We start from the raw sequence: 20624 nt of genomic DNA on the forward strand, positions 1-20624 counted from the left end.
TTACAATATTCCAAAACCCTATGGAGAAATCCTGTTGCTTTTTGTCGAGGGAACCAGCAGCTTACTTCCGGGTAAATACGTCATCCCTGCATCCAGATCTGTACTGAGTCTTTATCTTTCCCCTCCGCAGTGACGCCAGCCCCTCTAACTGGGCCGTGAGTCTGGGGTCTGTGCTGCGCTCGGGGATCGGAGCGCTGGTGATCCCCATCCAGAGGGTCGTCATCCACCCGGCCTTCAACGGCTCCACCATGGAGCACGACGTGGCTCTGTTGGAGCTGGCGGTCCCAGCCCCCATGTCCTACACCATCCAGTCCGCCTGCCTCCCCTCCCCCGTGCATCGCTTCCCCAAAGAGGCAGAGTGCTACGTCACAGGCTGGGGGTCCATGAGGGAGGGAGGTGAGAGAGTCAAAATCCAATTATTGTTATAGAAAGCATTTAATGATTGCATCAAAATGTTACATGCTACAAAAAACTGGAGAATTGGACATGATTGTCAGGAGGGAATGTTTGTTAACAACGGAGCAAAAGCTCTCACATTATTTATGTAATAATGGTAAGACTTAATAAAAAACACTTGAGGCTACAAACATTTTGTTAAATTATAATAAGGATGTTTTGTACTGAGGAACTCCCTTACAGCCTCATCATACCTTCCACTATACAATAAATGAAAACACAATAATTGTTCTGTTCAAACTATATTTATAACTAACCCTTCAGAAACCGTAGATATGTTATATTAGAGGTAGATATATTGACTTTAATGATTACCATTGTAAAGCCTTGAGTTTGGCATATTGGCCATTGCTCTCTTGATTAATTGTTATGATCTGAAAACTCAGTGTGAAATTGTTAAAGTCGTGAGGCCAAGTTGGACGACAATGTGTTTTAGCGACCTGTCCATCACAAGGTAGCCATACCATAAAGAAATACCCCCTTTATTGTCTATTTTAATTCCAAATAGACATCCTGTTGTATGGATAACAATGTAACACTAACAACTAAGACCATAAACTCATCAGAAAAGTGTTTACTGCATTTTCCACATTGGCTTCACTTGTTAAACCCGGAGGAGGTTGCCACGTGTTATGATCAGATTTAAAGTATTTGTGAAAATGCGTTTACCACTCATATAAGCTTTATTTTTCTGCCAGGCTCGTTGACCAACATGCTGCAGAAGGCTGCAGTGAGCATCATCGAGCAGGCAGACTGCAAACAGCCGTACAGAGACGCTCTGACTCCTAACATGATGTGTGCCGGATACATGGAGGGAGGAAGGGACACCTGCTGGGTGAGAACTGGACTCTTTAATGTGACACAATATCTCATGTTGGCACACTGGAAAAAATGCTGCTCCAAAAACAAGTTTAAAAAATAATGAAACAGAACAAATGAAAATGTGTTTGGTAAGATTCCTTGAGATAAGAAGGGATATTCAGATAAATCAGATCTTGTAATTACAGTAGCTGGGAGAACTCATTTTGGACTATATTTCACCAGAACCAGGAGATGTTGTTTTACAATATAAGCCACAAATACTCCAAAGTTTTCTGTTTTCTGATGTTAGTTGGTGATTTTCCAATACATATAAAAAAGTTGAATCTGAGATACAACTCAAAATAACATTATTTAACTTACTAAAAACAAGACCCGATATCTCACTGCAGTGTTACTTCTGAAGTTATTATGTGTTATATCAGCTGTAGAGACATATTCTTACAAGATATTAGACAAATATACTTGGCAAGATTTCAAGTTTTTGTAGTGCAGAATCTGAGCAGTGCGATTATCAAACAAAAATAAACATAAAAACAATTATTTAAAAACGGCAAATACATTGCACACTTTATAATGTATTTATCCTATGATTATATATGTTTTAGTAGTAGGGTATAGTGTATTTTAACTTAGTCTGTATATATCTATATAGTGTGCAGTATCTTCTATTGTGAATATGTTTACTTATTTTACTGTGTATGGTTTCAATTCATGTGCAATGCCTTTTTTCTATGCTGCTGTAACAAAACATATTTCCAATTTGTGATAAATTGAGTATATCTAATCTGAAAAAGTGCTAAGAGGAAATAGAAAATAGGATTATGGCTCCAATAAATATTTTTTATAGTGGATTCTTAACCCAGTCAGAGCAAAAGTAAATGTTGCATATAACTTCTTAGATGTTCCTAGGAGTCATCAGCATATTTATAATTCATAATTTGGAAATACGTGATGCATTTGATGTTTTGCACTTTCAGTACTTTTGCGGAGAGTAGACTATGTTCCCAAATAAAATACACAGCCCCCTTTCCCCTCGCTTTAATCTTCTCATGTAAGGAAACCCTCGTGCATTCCTGTCTCGGTCAAAGCACCTGGCATCCCATCAGCGAGCCAAATGACATTCTCTCTGAAGCTCACTCTTCTGCTCCCCTGCTCATCCTTAATTAATCATTTTATTCATCCTTACATGCCGGAGACCTCTGTGCAAGGAGGTTATTTAAAGGGGACCTACCGGTGTGTCGGGGAACTCACAAAGTGGCAGAAAATAAAACTCTCTTTTCCTCCGTACCCAAATCTCTAAAAACTGGGCTTCAACGGAGCTGATCCAGATTTGCGTCCGATATGACGTAATATCGGAAATGTGGACCCACGGGCCTATCAGAAAGTTGCTATCAGAAACAATGCCTGACGTGTTTTGGACGTAATATGGTCTTTGTTTACATTAGCATCGCTAACACTCAGAGCTAACCTGTACTGGAGAGAGTGGGTGTTTCTCAATGTCGAGGAGGCTTGCTTGGTAGCACATGTACCTCCGAGTGAGTTCCTTAAGAAGCGAGGCAAGAATACCTCCTAGCCTCGGGAAGCGAACAGGCTAGCAAGTGCGCCTTACATTTTCCGCCAAAAATTTCGGAAATTGTTCCGTGCGCAAAGCATTGTGGGGATTTTAAGACCGCGAAGTCTACACATGTGCAGCCTCAAAATTTCCCGCAACGAAGTACGCCAGCCTCGGTAGAAGTATCCTGGACATTGAAACAGTCCTTCGGCGAGACTCGATGACGTAGTATCCTTGAAATAGTGGCTCAGCTTTACTCGAGATTGAGAAACACCCACAATGTTTAAAAAAGCAGGAAATAAAAAAAGGATTTCAGCTCGATACTGTTTCAGAAATATATATATCCTTTATTTAACCAGGTAAAAGAATAATAATCCTTGATGTGGTTTGGAACATGATATGGCATTTAATCACGGCAGAATTTAACTGTATCTGCCGGTAGAATTCTGAGCAGGCATTAGCTTCCCAGAATCAGCGTTTCTCTAACAGGGCTGAAACATAGGGATATGAGGGATGTCTAAAATGCATGATCTGTTTGGTATCTTGAGCAAAACACATCATAGACATGTTTTTATATATTTGTATATATCTGAGACCCATAATATATGCCTAACAATAGCATGATAGGAGACCTTTAACACTTTTACTCTCTCCCGTTCTCCAGGGTGACTCTGGAGGCCCTCTGACTTGCCGGGAGCCGTCCGGTCACTGGTTTGTTGCCGGAGTCACCAGCTGGGGACATGGCTGTGGACGAATTGGTTTCCCGGGGGTTTACACTCGTACGACGTCGGTCCGGAAATGGATTTCTACATACCTGCCTTTCTGAAGAAGGTGAAAAAAAGGTGCTGAAAATATGACACGGATACAGAGGATTTTCCTTCAATATCTCCTTAAAATATGTACTGTATGAGGGACTAAAGTCATGCTAATAAGCCACTCATTGATAGTTTCCACGTGACCTTCTGGTGCTGTTTGTAATACTGTGCGGTCATCTGAACTGGGACTATCATCGTCTTTAAGGAGAACACTGAGTCGTGGCTTATGGACATTTTGCTAGCACATGCATTCAAAATATTTATTTCAGTTATTTATTATTTTTCCGATTGGTAAACTTGATTTTCATGGTGAATTTTTATTTTCATTTTGTGTGGGGTTCAGAATATAATGTGGTTCATTTATGGGTTGTCTTTTTTTGTATATTCTCAGAAAAAAAGACTAAGATGTAAATGTAAGATTTGTGAGTGAAAAGTGGGTTTCTGGGAAAAATATATTTCTTTTTTAAAAAGTTTGTTTGGTAAATTCCTAGTTTATTTGTTGATGTAGATACACTTGGACTCAAGAGAGGATTTTGGTTGATGAGATTTATTGATTACTTCTTGAAAATGGTTCCTTTTTCTCACAATCACACTGAAAGTAGCTGTAGTGGCTCTCTACATAAAGGAAGGAAGATTGTGGTTCCGAGACATCTGACAAGCCGCACACACACACACACACACTCCTGAAACAAGCCCACCTCTGTGGAGGGGGCAGATAGAGTGACAACTAGAAAACAGGTCAGACAAAACAGTTTTGTTCTCCAGGCGTACTTTGATATCCGTCTGTTTGGAGGCTTGTGAATGTCAGGTTCACGGTTGTGAAAACACCAAGTTGCTCAACAAGTCTTCCTTTTTCATTTTAAGTAGGTCTTTTAAAGAAAAGGCATGTCAAGGAAAGCCTGGGGGGGTTATTACTGCCGTGCTGCTTGTTCTCCTGGCACAATTGTTTAGTCTCTCCGGGCATAAACACAATGAAATAATGGGCACACTGAGCAGTTTTATGGAGCCATTGAAAGTCCTGTTTATAGTTATCATGTGCCCCAATTTGACAGACTCTTGCACACAAAGATTTCACCTCAATTGGAAGGCAGCAGAGTGTCAGTGTTTCCATTGAAGCCCCACTGTAGTTAAAACATGTTGCTCCAAAAAGCCATCGTGCTGCTGTTGACTGATTTTAAAGGGTGCCACAATCTAACTACAGCTGGAACAATTAGTCGACTACTTTGTTAGTCTATCCAAAGGAAAATAACCGCCTCAAAACGTTGATAATTGTTCCTTTTTAATGAAAAGTGGCAACAATTCTGTTTTACTGCCCGTCAAATATGGAGATTTTATCTTTACTGTGTACTTTCATACTTTAGTAAATATATTTGGGTTTTAGACAAAACAAGACATTAAAAAAAAAAGGGATGGCACTTTTTCAATATTTTGACATTTTATAGACCAAGTGATTAATCTAGAAAAAAAGTGTGAGTTTCAGCCCTGATTGCAAAACAGTACATTTATTTTTTTAATCTGCATACATTATTGGAACATATCCCAGCATGCACTGCTCGAGATATGGGATACACTTGGACAGTGGTCAGACAATTACAGGTTTTACTTGGAGACACATTCACACTTATGTTCACTCCAACGGGAAATGTAGAGCGTCCAATTCTCATCAATTACATAAAGTATGCAGGTGCATGTTTTAACAATGTATGTTTACGTATTAACTACTCATAACATAAAAACACATTTAATCAAACTTTATAACAGTTCCTCGGAGCAAAAGGAAAATGTCCATAGAGACTTTGTTATGGCTCGAGTCCACCGGCTCTGCTGCCTGTCTGAGGTATCGTGATGATGATGATGATGTTCTGCTGCAGCCACACACACACACCTGTGAGTGCACAGCTTCAGCCTCCAGTGGAAACACACCTGCTGCTCCTCACTGAGCAGCACAGGGAGGAAGGGACGGGTGCAGAGAGAGGCGTTCACATGCGAGCTCTTTCCTTCTGTAGTCTGGAGTTGTATGTTCGGGACACCGTGTTCCAGGCGTCCATATACCGGTCCATACACATGGCGATGCATTTCTGTGAGGAAGAGCAGACACATACAAATACATTCTGATCATTTTAAAAGAATGCAACAAACCATCCTGGTTTTTACAAATCATTCAGCCCAGTATTTCCTTGAAAAACAATTGGGTCTATAATGTTGTGCTGGGCAATGTATCAGTACAACATCAATACCATGTTACAAGACTTGGTGTCATCTTATATTTTGATATTGTATTCATTTCAAGGTATGAAGTGTTCATTACAGTAGAGAGATGTAATATTCTATTCTTGCGCTTCTATTATTTGCCTTTAGGCATTGTATCCACATTACTAATGATTATTTATCATTTGTCTAATTTCTGTAAGCACCAATAGTGAATCCTACAATATCGATGTTTAAAGGTCCCATGTCATGGCCATTTCTACTGATCATAATTCCATTGTTGAGGTCTGCTAAAATATATTTATATTTTCCAAACTCACGTTGGTTTCTCATACAGCATCGGCTTGTTGGAGCTCCTGCCCCCCCCCCCCTGTGAGCCCAGTGGCCGTCAGTGTGTGCATTGATTGAATTGCCGAGGCGACNCCCTTCCTGTGAGCCCAGTGGCCGTCAGTGTGTGTGTGAGGAAGTCAGCGGAGCCGTTAAGTTATGTTACGTCACTACACCCGAAATACGTCACTATACCCAAGAAGTAAACAATGGAAAAAGAGAAATGTCCAACGAGGCGTTCTGGGGCAGCATAGACAGGTATTTTCTGTGTTAGAGTTTTACTCTCTACAGGGTGTACTTTGAGGTTTTGTGACCCTGCAGACCGTTTACATGCAGAAAAAGCTACATAACACACAAGGGGATGGGTAATAACCGGAAAAGCATGACATGGGCCTTTTAAGAATATGAATACAGGCATTCTATAAACAAAATATATTTGTTGTTCTCCATATTCCCTAGCCCTACTATAATGTATTAGTTGACATATTACAAAATGACTTGTCTTGTCCGACCCAAAGTCAAAAATCTGTGGATTCCTTTCACTATCATGAAAATTAAAGTAAAGCAGTGGATCCTGTTTTGGGATGATCAAAGCTGAGAGAAATGAATACTGGTTTCAGTCAATTCCTAGATATCTTTTTGACATCTTAAAGCATAACACACCTGCTCAGAGTTGTCCAGCGAGCTCCCAGGTTTCCCTATGCACTTCTTGAAGCATTTGTCTGTCATTCTCTGAAACACAAACACATTGTTTATTATCATGTCTTACTAACAGCTGAGAGTTCCCATCATCTGTAGTTGACCTTCTGTAGGTGAAATGGTCAAATCCCTACACACATGTATACTGCTTTAGGTCTTAGTCGACTTATTGTTTGTTTAGGTTTTAGTCTAGTTTTTTTTTAATATTCCAAGAAACTCATCCTCAAAGTTTTGCTTTTGGAAAAGTCTTACAAATGTTTCAATTGAACAAAGTCATCGATAAGTCTACAAAATGTGCTAGTTTACTAGGAAATGATTTGGTCGAGGTCAGCTCTAGGTTAAAGAGATTAAAGGTTACATTTTTTGCACATTGATGTTACATTATGTCAAAGCAATTCCATTCATACTGCTGTTTCTATCAAGCTTACTTCATTAACATATACATTACATATATATATCTTCATGAAACGTTGTGACTTGACTCATAATGGTGCTCATAACGCCCCAAATAAATATATCTACATAACGTAACTCTACTAAGTGAAGTGTTAGCTTGTTAGCTTAGCATGTTTCTCCATTGGTTTACCTGCAGCAGCTCCTGAGCGTTAGCCACCGCGATCTGCACTTTAACTTGTTCCATGATGGTCCCGGTGTCCACTTTTCCACCAGCCCCACCGGCAGAGAAGTCTGAACCATAGCCTTCCATTTCTACCGTAAACGTTACCGAAAACTGAAGCTTTATCGGTGTTTTTAGACACACGTGTGTACAGCTACCTTTAGGTTCGGCTTACGTTAGTTTTCAGTGCCCTTGACAGCGGCGGAAGTCTGCACACGTCACTTCCGCATAAGGGGGATTCCGATTTTGGGAAGTGTAGTTTTTTGACAGCTGGTACGATTGAGGTACAGTTCTTAATATACATCCATGTTGGCCACGCGGTGGTGATATACTCTAATAATGTATAACACTATTCAACTTTAATGAAAGGAATTAGAGTCCTTTGTGTGCTACCAATACATGATATAGATTTTCTTTCCATATCATTCAATATTTTAATGCACAAATTGTTTGATTATGAGATTTAATACAAAATCAAGCATCTGTTAGAAAGATAGTTCATCACTGATTGCAACGTTATGCATATTATGTCACTGCATTGTAAATCAAACATGTGATGTACAGCAGGTTAGGGGCCATTTTAGGACTGTCTGCCTTGACTCTTACGAAAATAATTGTATTGTAATTATTAACAAACCAATATGTAATGCCAAAAGAAAGGTATTTGCTGTCATGTGCACAACAATTACAGAGAAGCAATATGCATTTTATTTTTTTAAATGAGTGAACTTGAATGTTATGCTGTGCAGTGATAAATAAGCGCAAAATGTGTTAATTATTTGATTTATATTTACTTGTGAAACATCACAACAACCATTTATCTCATAGCCTATATCTTCCACAGCAGGCTTTATTGGAAAATAAATCAAAATAAATTCAATATAAACATGAATAACATACATCCAAGTTGTATAATGTCAACCTTTTTATTCCCCTTTATCCATTGGATAATTGCAGAGATTCATTCATCATACCAATGTAATTACTGTGACAACTTGTGTCAGCAAATAGATGAAGCATTTACCCCAAACTATGTGGAAAGCAGGAGGCTGTAAGACGTAAATAGAAGGTCATAAGAAGCTCTGCATTGTTTGGCGTTGAGTCGGGGGCCCGAGGACGACCCCTTCTCCTTATGTTTCAGACGGGATAACCTCACTGAGAGGACCACCTGCCTCGAGTGAACAAATCAGTGGTACAGTGAGTCTGCAGGCAAACAATGGAGCGACGGTTACTGTCACTGTCAACCGACACTGTGTGACTGGCTTGATGCAACGCTGGGGGCATTGAGGAATAATTACGGGGGGTCTGATTAGTGGCGTGCCCGCCTCGCAGTAATTAATGACCGGTTAAAAACCCAAGCCCATGCAAAAACACACATACATTAATCCTTTGGGCTCAAAGCCATGAACTGAATGGGGGGTTGTGTTAAAGTGCAGCAAAATGAATTAACCCTAGATTACAATCATGAGTTCATTATTCTAATCTTCTTAAATTCTTAATCTCCTTAAGGCACACTTGTGTGTATGAAAGCATTTTGAACCCAGTCTGCAACAAGGGAGGCTTCAACGAGCAGCGGCAACAATGAGAATGTGAAGCACCATGAGTGTGTTTATGGTGTCAAACTTTGAGGTTACACAACGCTGCAGGTGATTACTCCAAGGCTTTCAAGTGTAAAAAAAGATGTGAGTGGCTTGAGATATAAGTAGGAGTCAAGTTTGAATCCCTAGGGAGGAACAAGAGACTCAACAGAAGCCATATAAGGACATGTGTTTACACCCTCATATATTTTCTTTAGGTATCCTATGACAACTAGTTTTTTTCTGGAGATCACAAGTTATTTATGGCATTAACTTGAAATAACAAATGTTGTTCAGCCGAGATAACAGGACAATGGTCATGGCTCAAAAACATTTTTCTTCCGGCGGTGACAGCAAGTTAAAACTTGGTATCACGAAAAAACTATTTGGTAGACTGTGGTTTTACTTTTACTTAAAGGGGCCCTATTATGCTTTTATGGGTTTCTCTTTCCTGTAGTGTGTTAGACAGTATAGGTTTTAGTGCATGTAAATGGTCTGCAAAGGCTAAAATCCCTTATCCCCCCTGCCCTGAAACGCCTCCATTGGACTCCTTTGTTTACTTCCTGAACATAGTTACATCTCTATGGAACACGAGTGCTTCTATTGGCTAACGCTCCAACACATTGTACGTGATAGGCTAAGGGGCGGAACATTTCTAGGCGGTTGACCAATCACAACAGAGCCGGCCAGCTAACCAATCAGACTGGGCTGAGTTTCCATATGGTGTTTTTTTATGCAGTCAATGTTTTTCCTGAAAAGAACAGGTGCAGCATTTAACATAAACTCTTTCCCATTTAAGTGTCCCAAGAAGGCAAAGAGCCAGACTGCACCAGGGCCGTCCCTCCCTACAGGCCGATCATGCAGACTGCATGGGGCCTCACATTGCGCAGGGGGCCTCGCGCAGGGGGCCTTGGCGTATGAGCTCAGCTTGTGCGCAGTTCTCAGCGCAGTTCTCCCCGCACCGATTATGATTATGATTATTATTATTAGTAGAAGTAGTTTATTTGCATTCATTATATTTTAATCTTTTTGAGGCTAGTATTTGGCAGGAAATGCAGACGTATTCACCTGTAAACGCATACTGAACGACATACATGCACATTTACCATTTACCTCACTGTATAAAAAAGTAACTGTGTTGATAATAATAATAAACAGGAATTATATTTGCAAAGTACTTTGTTTCTAACATTTATTTTTTCACTCCTGTCGGTTGGGGGGAGGGGGGGCCTCATCTCACAATGTGCTTGGGGCCCAAGTTGGCAAGGGACGGCCCTGGACTGCACAACAACATGCCTCTGGACCTGGCACACCTAAATGGAGTCAAGCCATTATTAGTGGTTGTTAATTACACATGAAGGCATGTTGGGACATATCTCAGCCAAGAGACTGGCACAGAAACAAAGCTTAATTCTCCTATTGGCTCTGTCTTTCTTGGAATTCTTATAACCTAATTTATTTATTTTAAGTATAAGTTGATTCTTGTTTTGTTCTGTTACAGAAATGAATAGAAAATGCAAGTGAAGTAAAAAGTACTCTGAGCCTTTAGTCAAGTAAAAGAAGAATTACTATGGTCTTAAAATACTTCAATACAAGTAAAAGTAGAAGTACAGGAGTATTATCAGAAACATGTACTTTAAGTTTCAAAAACAAAAGACTTGGCCCTTTTCACAGTATTAGGGTATTTTAGAATATTATAATAATTGTTCTAATTACATTTCATTCCATGTTAAAGTTGAAGTTTGTCACTGTAGAGACCATTACCTTTTAAATAGTCAAATATCAAACATTTATATTTTAAATACTGGGTAGATAACAGCAGTGCATCATATCGTATGAGCATAAAATGAGTATTTAAATGTAAAAAGGAGATGGAGGGTAAAATAAATATAGTGGAGTGAAAAGTACAATATTTGCCTCTAAAATATAATGCATTGGAAGTAGCAAAAAAATTGACACTTTCAACTACCTCAATAGTTGTACTTAAAATACAGTTATGAATAAATATACTTAATTTCATTAGTCAATCTTGGGATTTGGGAAACACTGATCAACAGTTTTCAGCATCTAAAGTTAAAGTAAGGGAACGTGAAATGCTATACTTTCAACCAACTTTTACTTACAGTATATACTTAATATTGACCACGTTTCATAACTTCTACCTGTATGTGCAGGCTGTCTCCGGCTGGCCTCGTCCCGATAACTCACGAGTACTTAAATCCTTCAGAAAATGTGAGGAATTCAGCCGGAGAAACGATCTCATGGTCCTCAGAGGGACTTTACCCTGCCATCATATGATCATTAAGACTGCTGGTTATGTGGAGCTGGCAACATATGCCAAGCTGTGCCTGGTGCTAAATCAATGTGTCTTAGGTATTAATATCTGGGTAAACACAGTGTTGGTGGTCGTGATGTTAATCTAATTTTCTTTAATTCTAGCAACCAGGGGAGGTCTCTTATTCATCAAAAACTTGTAGACGGTGGATATTTTGTTGGCTGATTCCAGTCTTTTTAGATTCAGCATGTTTCAATTCGACTACTTTTAGGCCAACAACAGGATAAGGCTTCAGTATTTCTCCCTCAAAATGTAATTGATGGCCACATGGAGGTGGTATTTAGACCTTCATGTCTCGCAATAACATTTAATTACAGACAGCATTACTCAACTATACAACACATTTTAAAAAAGTAGTTATTTTAAAATAATTCATACACATTTTTCTGGATTTCTGGCAAAAACAATGCTCCACATTTCAATATAAAAATGAGGATACAAAATATTAGGCACGAATGTTAATATTGTTTTTTGCAACTACTGCTTAATATTTCATAATAATAATAATAATAATAATAATAATAATAATGAAATACATATATTTTTTTAATATTTTCAATCATTTTTTTATTCTAATAAAGAGCAAGTGTCCCCAAACCTAATTTCCTCTCAAGATAACACAAATATTCAGAATCAAATCTGGTTGTATTCATTGAAATCTCTCATTGCACTATATGCTGGTATTTTATTATTTTATAATCCTGTCTTTTTTATCACCTTGCATTACTTTTAGAAAATAAAATAGTTTTCTATCTTTGTTTTCAAATGTTGCTTTACTTTTATGTATGCACCACCACACCAAGTCAAATTCCTCGTAGCCTAGGCTACGTGTCAACCTAACTGGTAATAAACCTGTTTCTGATTCTGATTTCTGATTCTGATAATACATTTACAAAAATAAACTTTCCTTTCCTTTAATACTCGAGGCAAACTTTCCTCTAAGTGAAAGTTTTAAACATCAGGCAGGTGAAGCACACAGAGACTGGTATTCTTCATTGTTCAGTGCAATGCTATTCTCCAATGATGCAGTGCATTGACCCTGAAGTTGGATAGAGAATAAAGGGCTTCAGAATGATATCCCATTGGACGGTGAGGAAAAGGGGGCGGGGCCAGTGGAAGAGGGGGGGGAGCCTCTGAGGACAGTACGGCTGCTCGGCTCTTTCTCTCTGTTCGCTCTTTGCTCTCCTGCAAGCTGCGTGGCTTCCCGACAACAAAACCTCAACTTTAAACAGTGTTTTCTTCTTTTTTAATGCATATTTAATCCCGAAACTCGCACCGCAGACACATGGATCAACCATTCCCCGACACTTCAGGAAATGATGCAGTTTTAAACTCGGAATGTGTCTAAATTAACTTCAAACAACTCAACAACGGAACAAGTCAACATACCCGGATCAACCGTGCTCAGTGCGCCTATCAAGGTAAGAGAGATTTAAAAATAAGTATCGGTTCCTGCTTATTTCCAGAGGTGAAAGTGCTTAGATATTGTACTTGAATACAAGTAGAAGTATTCCAGATTGTAGAAATACTCTGTTGCAGTAAAAGTCCTGCAATCAAGATGTTACTCAAGTAAAAATACAAAAGTATTGGCATCAAAATATACTTAAAGTATCAAAAGTAATCATTCTGCAGATTGGTCCATTTCAGAATAATATATATGATGTGTTTTATAATGATTGCTCATTAAAGTGTTCTCAAAGCTTGTAAAGGTGCAGCTAGTTTGAATGGCTTTGTATACTGCAGGGTAGCTTGTGAATTTACTCCAGGTGGAACTAAAGTCTGATTTAACACTGACTTGATTATATTTCACATCATTAATCCAGATCTGTAAAGTTACTAAATGTAGTGGAGTACAGGTACACCATTTAACTCTGAATTGTGGAGGAGTAGAAGTACAAGGCAGCATAACCTTTAAATACTATTAAACTTGTACTTCAGTTGAGCAAATGTACTTGGTTACTTCCCTCCTCTGCTTGTTCTACATTTATCAAACTTCCGAAATGTGAGCCTGTGTGAGTCTCGGTGGTGAAGCGGCTCCTGTGATGTGAGCAGGCTGACTGGAGGAGAGCATGCGGACCGCAGTCTCACATTTACTGCACACATACGATTGGATTTCACGCTGAGTCCCTCCACGGAAGCCCTCAGTCTCCCTTTCAGTGGGATTGAATAGCCGACTTAAATTTATCTGGTGGGAAACAAAGGAGGCTTTAAAGCGGAAGATATTTATTTGGTCGGCTTCAAGTTGTGGACAGTCATTATTAGCCGGTACTGTGCATTATACACTGGTGGTTATATTGGTGTAAAATCCAATTTATATTTAGCATGAAGATAACTAGCGATGCAATCATAATGGCCATCAATCGTAAAGTAGATTTTAATGCAAAAATGTATCAAATGTGGATATAATCAGTTTTTTTCTGTAAAAAATCAGTCTACCTTACAATATCAAAAGCAATATTGATGATATTTGATTTTCTCAATATCACTTAGGCCTACCCCTCGTTTCAGCCCTAAAGCCAACTGTATTGACTATCATTGAATTTAATTATTTTATTGTCACTGTCACAGGTCCAACAACATTTAAAAATAATTGTAGTAGCAATTTTGATAATACAGATGACTTGATATCAAAGATGACATTGTATAAATATTGTGTGAAAGGACTTCAAGTCAACCCCACAATATTGCCGCAATATAGTTATCAACGTGTTTAGAAATGTTATGAAATGTAATTTTCTCTATATCGTCTAGCTGTAATTTCAGCCTTAAAGTTAAATACATATTCAATTTGGCATCACCATCCTCCTCCCACTTAATGAAGAACGGCTGCAGGCCTGTCTAACCACTGCGCTTGAGATCAAAAGATGGATTGGTCTTTTTCATCTGTTGCACTGTGGTTACATAATTCCATCCCGAAGGAGCTGGACTGGAGGTGTCACATCGTATATGAGCCTGAACGCTTTGACACCTTCTTGCATTCGAGCCAGCCGAGGAACAGCTCAGGCTGCAGGGAGCGATCCACTCTCTGCGCCACGACGTGACTCACTGCCATGAAATGTTTATAGGGGTGGAACGATGTGATGTAGGGCAACACACCCAAGGTGTTGCTACTTTGCCTGACACTTCGCACCACAGAAGGAAAGTAGAATGAATTAAAAAGCCAGTTGAGAATTCAGATTTAGAAGTGGACACATGCAGGTTTCTGAAGTTAGCCTTTTAGTTGATTTGGAAGTGTACACATGCAGGTCGTGTGTGGGAGTGCTCCTTATCTGATCTCCTTTCATGTCTGAAGGCTGAAGTTTATATCCGTTGTTACCTAAGCCTACTGATATGAGCGCTTTTATTCCTGAACAACCCATTCATCAGCTGTGTATAATCATAAAAAGGGAGGAGTGTTTATAGCGGCGTTCACATCAAAAGGACGGCTCATGACATGACCTGATAAGATCTCTTCCTCCTGTCCATTTGTTATAAACGGCCGGTTCAAACAAACACAAAGGTGCGGCTGTTTTTTAAAACATGTTCTTATATAAGTTGTCACCCTCTGTTCCTCCTCTAGGTCCAAGTCAAGATGTCTGTCAGTAATCATGAAAACAGGAAGTCTCGCTCTAGTTCCGGCTCCATGAATATCCACCTCTTCCACAAAACATCCCACGCCGACAGCCTGTTGACTCAGCTCAACCTGCTGCGCAAACGAAAAGTCTTCACAGATGTTATCCTGAAAGCGGGGAACAAATCCTTCCCCTGCCACCGGGCCGTCCTCGCCTCCTGCAGCCGATACTTCGAGGCGATGTTCAGCGGCGGGCTCAGAGAAAGTCGCGACGCCGAGGTCGACTTCCACGACTCCCTCCACCCAGAGGTGCTGGAGCTCCTGCTCGACTACGCCTACTCCGCTCGGATCCTCATCAACGAGGAAAACGCCGAGTCGCTCCTGGAGGCCGGCGACATGCTTCAGTTTCACGACATCCGGGACGCGGCGTCTGAGTTTCTGGAGAAGAACCTGGATCAGTCGAACTGTTTTGGGATGATGCTGCTGTCGGACGCGCATCAATGCATGAGACTTTACGAGCTGTCGTGGAGGATGTGCCTGGCGAACTTTGCTACGCTTTTCAAAACAGAGGACTTTCTCAGCCTGCCCAGAGACAAAGTCCAGGAGCTGATCTTGAGCGAGGAGCTGGAGGTGGAGGACGAGTGCCTGGTGTACGAGGCTGTAATCGACTGGGTCAAAGCGGACATGGAGCACCGGCACAGTGAACTCCCCGAACTGCTGCGATGCGTCCGCTTGGCTTTGCTCCCCGAGACGTATCTGCTGAAGAACGTGGCCTCGGAGGAGCTGGTGATGTGCCACAAAGTGGGCCGGGAGATCGTGGAAGATGCTGTACGGTGCAAAATGAGGATCCTGCAGAACGATGGCATTGTGACGGGGTTCTGCGCCCGGCCGAGGAAGGTGAGCCAGGCCCTGCTGCTGCTGGGAGGACAGACGTTCATGTGTGATAAAGTCTACATGATCGACAACAAGACGAAGGAGATCACGCCCAAAACAGACATCCCCAGCCCCCGGAAGGAATGTAGCGCCTGTGCTATTGGATGCAAGGTAAATATATGATCCATACTTCAATTGTGTGCATTTGAATATCATTTTTGATAGAATGTGGCTCTGAATGTGTCTGAAATGTTTCCTGTGATAGGTCATTTCATATCGGTTCTATATGAAATATAGCCTGTTTTGACAAATGACCAATTTAATGAAGAAATTTAGTAGGGGTGCACCGAATGGGAAATTCTTGGCCGAAACCGATACCGAAAATAGGAAACAGTTGGCCGAAAACCGAATGCCGAAAGGCCGAAAATGATTAATAGAAATATATATATATATAAATATAATGTATACATTTTTTGCCAATGTTGTTCAGCTACCTGATTATGGAAAAATACATGATTATGGCAAAACTTAACTTAACTTAAATTAACTTAACTTAACTTAAATAATAATCACTATTATGGGTCCATAAAACATTTATTCAGCACTTTTGAATGCATACAGTACATTAATTCCAAGTCAAGTGCATTTTCTTTTCTCTGTAGGATAACTACAACAAAGTGCATTCAGAACAAAGCCAAGGTGCTTTAAAACTGCATAAACATCTAGGCCAGTAGGCCTACAACAAACTAGTGTAAATAAAGACTGTAACAGCCAGGCCATCAACAACAACACATGCACCGATAAGTTTGGTAACCTAACGTGTTGTTGTGATGACGTAATCAAAACGCGGCGACAAGCACGGCGCGCGACCATGCTCGCGGCTGGCTCACAGCCAACATGTCTGCCGCTTGGAGATATTTAAAAATATCAGAGAAAGAGGCGCGGATTGCGATTTGTAAAACGTGTTCAGCTGACATTTATCCAGGGGGTGTAACTGCAAAGACTTTCACCACTTCAGGATTACTCCACCACTTGAAATCAAAACAAAAAGCCGAAAGGGCCTTTTTAACCATTTTTGGCCGATAATTTTCGGTGGCCGAATATTCGGTGCATCCCTAACATTTAGTGTAAGATTTGATTAATTGTGCTTGACTGATCCCAATTTGGGATATTGTTTGAGCTTAAAATTAAAATAAAAATGAACATAATTGCAAATTTGAGTTAGTATTTGCCAGTTTTAATGACTAAAATATATCCTTTTTTTGCTTAATTTAGCACCACAAGAGTATACAGCTTATGTCCTCTCTCTTTGTCTCAGGTTTATGTTACTGGAGGACGTGGCTCTGAGAACGGGGCCTCCAAAGACGTCTGGGTCTACGACACGTTACACGACGAGTGGTCCAAAGCCTCCCCGATGCTTGTAGCCAGATTCGGACACGGGTCGGCGGAGCTCGACCACATGCTGTACGTGGTCGGAGGACACACTTCTCTCGCAGGGTCGTTCCCCGCATCTCCATCTGTGTCTCTGAAGCAGGTGGAGCAGTACGACCCTCAAACCAACAAATGGACGCTGGTGGCTCCGCTCCGAGAAGGGGTGAGCAACGCTGCCGTCGTTGGTGCCAAAAACAAACTCTTTGCCTTTGGGGGAACCAGTGTAAACAGGGACAAATACCCCAAGGTCCAGTGCTTCGACCCCTGCGAGAACCGATGGACCGTGCCCGCTTCCTGCCCACAATTGTGGCGCTACACTGCTGCAGCCGTGGTGGGAAATCACGTGGTGGTGATCGGAGGCGACACTGAGTTCTCCGCCAGTTCTGCTTACCGGTTCAACAGCGAGACGTTCCAGTGGACGAAGTTCGGAGACGTCACGGCCAAACGGATCAGCTGCCATGCGGTGGCGTCAGGAAACAGACTATATGTGGTCGGGGGGTACTTTGGGGCTCAGAGGTGTAAAACTCTAGACTGTTACGACCCCTCTTCAGACTCTTGGGACAGTGTGACCAGCGTGCCCTACTCCCTCATTCCCACCGCCTTCGTCAGCACGTGGAAGTACCTTCCAGCATAGAGACAAACTGACTCTGAAGTTTCTACAGACTTGGTGAGTAGTTGTTTTTTCCTTAAACTGACACAAAAAGTCAATTATATGTGCTTTTAATATTAGTGTGGGAAAAATGTCAATTTTCTTATCAACATCATGATTTGAGACTACACACCATGTTTGATTTTGGATATCATAATTAGATGAGTTGAGATTCAACTTTATTGTCATTGCACAAGTACTGGGACAACAAAATACAGTTAGCATCTAACCAGAACTGCAATAGAAGCAGTCAAGTGCGGTGTAATGAATTAGTATAAAATAAAAATATAAATAGAGTAGGGAAAAGCAAAAGTGTATATAGAGTATTTATTATAATAAAATCAGAATCAGAATACCTTTATTAGTCCCACAGAGGGGACATTTGCATCGTTACAGCAGGAAAGAGCCACAGACAGCTTAGTGTTACATATGTTAAAAAAAGTACTAAATTATGATATAATAAAAAATATTATAAAAAAAAAAAAGTAAAAAAAAAAAAAAATCAAATCCTGTAACAGTTCTTAGGATTTAGCAGCCAGGTATATATTACACAGTTATTAATGGCATATGTATATAATGTATATATTGCACATATTGCACATAGTTTGATGGTATTTAACAGCAGCAAATTACACAATTTACAAAATGCAAAAAACACACCTTGTAACGGTTCTAAGGATTTTGCAGCCAGGTATAAATTACCTGTATAAAAAAAGTGGTGGTTCTTCCTGGTTGTAAAGGCTGCATTACAGAGTATCGATGCCATTTTCTGAATGTACTATACTTGTAGCTGTTCTATTAATTGCCTTAACCCACTTAGACCTGATATATTCATTACCATTATCCATCAACATTTTCATGGTTTAAGCATTCTGCCAACGGTTCAATGGCTAACCTTCAATATCAATATCAAGGTATTTGGTCAAAGATATTCTTCATATCCTTCAGCCCTAATTAGTAATGTTGGATGCTATAGGAACTCCTTTTATGGTAACTAGTTACTATCTTCAGATAACTTTCACACCATGGTTCACTAGAGGAGTCAGTTTGAACCGGACGAGGCCGGTTTAAAACCCCTGACTGTTTCCAGCGTTGCTCGTGGTTACAGTTGCACATTACCTCGCTGCTGCGTCTGCCGGGTGTTGGATAAACACGGAGCAGTGCTGCTTTAGAGAGCAGGAGGAATGTCAGCGGTTCTGGTAATTACAGAGCGAGAGCTACAACACAGAGCTCTGTCACTGAGGAGAGCAAGGTGGAGATTCAGGGGTCAGATCTGGGCTTGAAGTGGGCCGGGTCGGGGTTAAAGAGGCAAGGCCGGAGCCCAGGTGTCAACTGAATGCCTTTTTTTAGATGAGCCAGAACCTCAAAACAGTTGTAAGTTGTAAAAGGTGTTGTGACACACTGGGTTTAACATATGGAGGGTTTGGAGTCAAAGTAGGCTTAGGGTTAGCTTTAGATAAGAGTAGAAAGAAACACTTTTATTAGCTTATAACCTCGGGGTCTGAAAAGTGAAGCCAATGCCCACAACTTGAATTCTTTGTGTTTTCAAGTATGGAAAATAAATCAGATTGTGTAGAAGTCTGAGAAAATGATCCTATTATTAGCCTTTGTTTGTCTTAGACACAATCGGCTACTTTGGAGTTTTAAAAGTTAAGCCAATGTGAAACTGCTTTAAAGTAGTAGTAGGGGAAGAGAAGTCTGATTGTATAGAAGTCTATGAATAAACTATACCATATATCTTACTTGATAAACCTTTTTTCTGATTATTTTCTGGTCTAAATCACATGTTTCAAGTCTTCTTCAATACAGTAGGATGTTAGTTTTGTACATTATAGTCCCTTTAAGTGTAACATATATAACAAAGCAAGGTAGGTGTAGGTCTGAGCAATGTAATGATTGACAGGTAGCTACTGCAGTGTGGTCCAATCAGGATGAGCCTCATGTTTCTTAACTTCAACCCTTTTGAGGTGTGTTTTTTTTAGTTATTTATTTATTTTTTGTGTCAATTTGCCAAGTCTTTATTTCTGGTTCCAAAAACCAAGATGGCACTGGTCCAAATGCAAAAACCTTAGATACAAAACCGTCCTTCTTATAATAAGTATATGCTTATACACTACTTACTTCAACATGATTAAACCCCCCCCACCCAAAAAAAGTCAACTGATTTAATACAAGTAATAAATAATACATTACCCACACAGCTCCTTTCTCAAAGTGCTTTGAAGGACAAAAACAAAGTACCATATGTGCTGACAGACACAATCTGTTCTGCTCAAAGTAAAGTCTGAAAAGTTTCTTATGAGCATGGGAGGTTGTTGGGATTAAAAAGGAAGGACACATCTCAAGGCTATGAAAATATGATAGAGTTAGATGTAACATATAGGTGAATAATTGCTCGGCCTGATGCAATGACAGCTGGCCTTTTTCACAGATTAATGTGTGATGACAGATTATACATCTTTCCTGAGGTGTTTTCAGGGTTTTTTGCACAAAGTGAGGATTGAGGGGATAGTAGATGAAACAAGGAGAGGACTGAGGGGCTAGTAGATGAAACAAGGAGAGGATTGAGGGGCTAGTAGATGAAACAAGGAGAGGATTGAGGGGATAATAGATGAAACAAGGAGAGGATTGAGGGGATGGTAGATGAAACAAGGAGAGGATTGAGGGGCTAGTAGATGAAACAAGGAGAGGATTGAGGGGCTAGTCGATGAAAC

At 40.2% G+C, this 20624-nt stretch overlaps 3 protein-coding genes across 3 annotated transcripts; 2 read left to right on the top strand and 1 right to left on the bottom strand.

Moving 5' to 3' along the window:
• Nucleotides 1-108: 108 nt before the first annotated feature.
• On the top strand, nt 109-4645 carry tmprss9 (transmembrane serine protease 9; the record flags this gene model as incomplete). The annotated part of the gene is made up of 3 exons (XM_010781547.1): nt 109-396; nt 1155-1291; nt 3495-4645. Coding segments are annotated over 3 exons (587 nt in total), but the record flags the coding sequence as incomplete, so codon positions are not given.
• Nucleotides 4646-5131: 486 nt separating this feature from the next.
• timm13 (translocase of inner mitochondrial membrane 13 homolog (yeast)) lies at nt 5132-7765 on the bottom strand. Its single transcript, XM_010781545.1, has 3 exons — nt 7466-7765; nt 6844-6912; nt 5132-5723 (listed from the first exon to the last, which is right to left on the bottom strand). Exons 1-3 carry the CDS (start codon nt 7583-7585, stop codon nt 5625-5627), a joined length of 288 nt encoding a protein of 95 aa, XP_010779847.1. The 5' UTR covers nt 7586-7765; the 3' UTR covers nt 5132-5624.
• A 4823-nt stretch (nt 7766-12588) lies between these two features.
• Nucleotides 12589-17924, top strand: enc3 (ectodermal-neural cortex 3). Its single transcript, XM_010781546.1, has 3 exons — nt 12589-12828; nt 14967-16001; nt 17149-17924. The coding sequence occupies exons 2-3, from the start codon at nt 14979-14981 to the stop codon at nt 17893-17895; spliced, it is 1770 nt and encodes a 589-aa protein (XP_010779848.1). The 5' UTR covers nt 12589-12828; nt 14967-14978; the 3' UTR covers nt 17896-17924.
• The last annotated feature ends 2700 nt before the right edge of the window (nt 17925-20624 follow it).

The sequence above is a fragment of the Notothenia coriiceps genome, unplaced genomic scaffold (assembly GCF_000735185.1).
Source record: "Notothenia coriiceps isolate Sejong01 unplaced genomic scaffold, NC01 NC01_scaffold00023310, whole genome shotgun sequence".
Taxonomy (NCBI): Eukaryota; Metazoa; Chordata; class Actinopteri; order Perciformes; family Nototheniidae; genus Notothenia; species Notothenia coriiceps.

Bases quoted from the DNA above. Each gene is read 5' to 3' on its own strand.
- timm13 (XM_010781545.1), bottom strand. From the start codon at position 7,585: ATGGAAGGCTATGGTTCAGACTTCTCTGCCGGTGGGGCTGGTGGAAAA. The intron at 6,913-7,465 runs GTAAACCAATGG...TTTGTGTTTCAG, and splicing joins ACGCTCAGGAGCTGCTGCAG to AGAATGACAGACAAATGCTT. The intron at 5,724-6,843 runs GTGTGTTATGCT...TCTTCCTCACAG, and splicing joins CGCTGGACAACTCTGAGCAG to AAATGCATCGCCATGTGTAT.
- enc3 (XM_010781546.1), top strand. From the start codon at position 14,979: ATGTCTGTCAGTAATCATGAAAACAGGAAGTCTCGCTCTAGTTCCGGC. The intron at 16,002-17,148 runs GTAAATATATGA...TCTTTGTCTCAG, and splicing joins CCTGTGCTATTGGATGCAAG to GTTTATGTTACTGGAGGACG.